Genomic DNA, 3,484 nt, shown 5'->3' with positions numbered 1-3,484 from the left:
TTCAACTGGATTGAACCGGACTGATCTCGACTGATTGTCCAAGGTTGATAGGAGATATGACTGGACTAGAATAGACTGAACTATAATTCATTGAATTTAACTGAATTTGAAGGCTAGACTGGACTAAATCTTGACTAGCCTGGACCAGACTAGATTCGGACAGGATAGACTATGCTAGCCTAGACCGAATTGTATTGAATTGAATTTAAATACATTTAATTTAATTTAATTTAATAAATATAATTAAATTAAATTAAATTAAATTAAATAACATTTATTTGCTGTGCTCTGAAGTGGACAAATACTGAACTGCACTATGGTGAACTGGACAGAACTGGACCAGACTGGGTTGGACTGTGAACTGGAGCGCCCTTAACTGGACTAGCGTATGGTGAACTGGACAGGACTAGACAGGACCGGAGCGGACGAAAAATTTAGCTTTCACAGAAAGCAGTGTTCACAACAGACCTCTCAGTCTGCAGATATCACCCTGAAAACTATAATACAACTACAATACCATGATCTCCCTCCTGTCCTCCATTCATATATCATGTCTCTCTTTTTACTACCCTTTCTTGATCAGGTCAGTGTGTGTGTGTGTGTGTGTGTGCGCGCGTGCGTGCGTGCGTGTGTGCGTGCGTGCGTGCGTGCGTGCGTGCGTGCGTGTGTGCGTGCGTGCGTGTGTGTGTGTGTGTGTGTGTGTGTTTGTCAGGGTGTGTACAGTCTCTTCAGGAGGATACGTTGGGGGGGGGGGGGTAGCCTCATCAGACCATCCTAATATTCACGTTTGCCTTTCACAATGAGTCAGTCTTGCCTCCGCTGGGCTGTCATTTAATACCAAATATGGTCGCGGCATTATGTTGTTCAAAAGGCTCCAGCCAATCAGAGTGATGCTCTTACTTTATCTACTCTTTGCTCAATCCGGTTTAAGGTAGAGCCAAAATAATTGAGAAATGCCTTTTTGTTGTTCGTACCGTTGGTTGCAACACTTTTCTCGGGCGCCGCCATTTTTTGTTTCGGGGCGAGGCCAGACCGATCAGCAGAGAGGAACAGGAAGTGAACGTGAGGGACGGCCTGGCGAGGCTACGGGGGGGGACCAGGTCACAACTTGATGTCCTGGGACTCCAGCATCTTGACCAGGGTCTTCTTCACCCGCAGGGCGGTCAGTCGGGAGGCCGGGTTGTGAGCCCAACACTCGCACATCAGCTTGCCCACCTGCCGTAAACACTGGAGCACAGAACGCACACACAGGCTGAGCCTCTACGGTCGGGCCACACTCCACTGCACCCCATACGGTCACCACGGCTGTGTTTGGGTGGTACTGCCTAGTGTCACGTGTTAAAACTAGCTCGATTATGGAAAAAATCATGATCACGATTATTTTGGTCAATATTGAAATCACGATTATTGAAAGAATCATTTTTTGAGTTTGAATTTCTCTCCCAAAAAATTTTTAATTATTTGTAACGGAAAAAGTATTTGCAAATGCAACTTTCTGAACTAACTGACATTTCCCCTTAAAAACGACACAAAATGTTAAAATAGAACATTTTCAAATCAAAAGTAATAAAAAAAATATGTACCCAGCTATTCTGCATTTTTATGCAACATTTAATGAATAAAACAAATATATATATATATATATTAAAAAAAACGTCAAACTTGATTATATTAGTTTTGAGATCGTTTGACCCCAAAATTGGAATCGCAAACAAAATGTGATTGATTGCACAGCCCTAGTTTACCTCGTCGCTGCTCCAGCGGTTGGCGAAGGAGGGTCTCTGTTTCTTGATGCAGACCACCTCCCTCATGTCCTCGTAGGACGGGTCCCCTGGCACCAGGTCGAAGTAGGGCAGCTGGTAGTCCTCCACGATGCCTGGGGGGGGACACACACACATCCCATGGTTACATAGGTTTACATTATATCAAATCAGATCAGATTACATCACATTAGATACAATTAGATATGATTACATTAAAAAAAATAAAATCGGATTATATTATATTATATCAGGTTATTCAATCAGGCATTATAAGATTAGATGACATTAGATTCGATTACATATGATAATGTTATATTAGACATGATTCAATTAGAACAAATTAGAGTGACTAGATCAGAATAGACATGATAAATGTATACTAGACATCATTACAGACAATTAGATTACATCCCCCCCAACACACACACACACACACACAAACACACACTACCCCCCCCCCCCCCTCAACACACACACACACACACACACACACACACACACACACACACACACACCTCCAGACGTGCAGCGGCGGGTCATCTCCCACAGGATGAGGCCCAGGCTGTACATGTCGGCCATCATGAAGGACTGAAAGTAGTTCCGGTTCAGGCTCTCGTCCAGCACCTCGGGGGGCATGTAGCGCTTGGTGCCCACCCGCAGGTTGGGGGGGATGTCCACCTCGTTGGTGTCGCTAAGAGATTGCGGGGCGGATAACACCTGGTCATTTGGTTTGCAGCCAACGTGATTTTCGAAGCTGAGGACGGTGAAAATATATACCGTCTTAACTGGAGAACGGTGACAAACGATGAACAAACAAGGTCTAGTCTGCATGCCAACTCGATGGAGTGCAGAGAAGCAATCAATGGAATGAAATAGGATTTGTATTTTGTACAAAATGTCGTAGCCACAGCAAGCAGACAAGAAGATGAGGTTTGTACATTTTTGCCCGATCCGATGCAATAAAGGGGGGGAGGGGGTTCATCGCATTGCCCTGAGACCTTCAATGACGGTTTCAATCCGCACTAATAGTTATCCCCCATTCCCCCCCTTGTCCATTCCATTTGGGGACATGTTTAATAAACATGTTTTATTTTGATTGTTCCATTAAATTTTATTAATTAATTAAGGGCGCCACCAGAGGGCGTCCCCAACACATTCGCCGCCCTAGGCGGTCGCCTAGGTCACCCTATGCCAATCGCCGGCCCTGACCCTATCCCCTGTGGTCCTCCTGGGCCGACACCTCTGTATTAAGCCTCTATTAACCCTAATCGACTGCAGTGGCACTCAGCCTCCCAGCCACAGACACAGCTCCACCTTGTGGTCCCATCTACCTGTTGAACTTGACCGCCAGGCCCAGGTCGGCGATGCAGCAGGAGCCGTTCTTCTTCACCAGGATGTTCTTGCTCTTCAGGTCGCGGTGGGCGATGGCGGGCTTGCCCTGCGTGCCGTAGATCTCCGTGTGCAAGTGGCAGAGGCCCGAGATGGCTGAGTAGGCCAGCTTGAGCAGCGCACGCACGTCCAGCGTGTTGGAGCGGAGGTAGTCGTACAGCGAGCCGTTCTCGTGGTAGTCAGTGATCAGGTAGAGCTGCGTCCACGAGCCGGTGCCCTTGATGTCCGCCGCTATGAATCCTGGGGGATGGAGTTTAAAAAGGTGGATTAGGAGAATGTACCGAATGTAAAGAAACACTTTTTTTTATTATTTTTTGAATATAATATGTATT

At 46.1% G+C, this 3,484-nt stretch overlaps 1 protein-coding gene across 1 annotated transcript in view; it reads right to left on the bottom strand.

Annotated features, from left to right (window-relative positions):
- Positions 1-1,101: 1,101 nt before the first annotated feature.
- bmpr1bb (bone morphogenetic protein receptor, type IBb) overlaps positions 1,102-3,484 on the bottom strand; it is a gene marked incomplete at its 3' end in the record, with an annotated part of 17,938 nt that continues 15,555 nt past the window's right edge. Inside the window, exons 8-11 of the mRNA XM_079735230.1 lie at positions 3,095-3,392; positions 2,279-2,454; positions 1,746-1,876; positions 1,102-1,227 (exon numbers count right to left, since the gene is read on the bottom strand). Of these exons, the coding sequence (XP_079591356.1) occupies positions 1,102-1,227; positions 1,746-1,876; positions 2,279-2,454; positions 3,095-3,392 (731 nt within the window). The remainder of the gene's footprint in view (positions 1,228-1,745; positions 1,877-2,278; positions 2,455-3,094; positions 3,393-3,484) is intronic.

This window comes from Pollachius pollachius, assembly GCF_949987615.1.
Source record: "Pollachius pollachius genome assembly, chromosome: 4".
NCBI classification, from domain to species: Eukaryota; Metazoa; Chordata; class Actinopteri; order Gadiformes; family Gadidae; genus Pollachius; species Pollachius pollachius.
The sequence above is the reverse complement of the archived record's forward strand: the minus strand, read 5'-3'. Positions and strand labels throughout refer to the sequence as shown.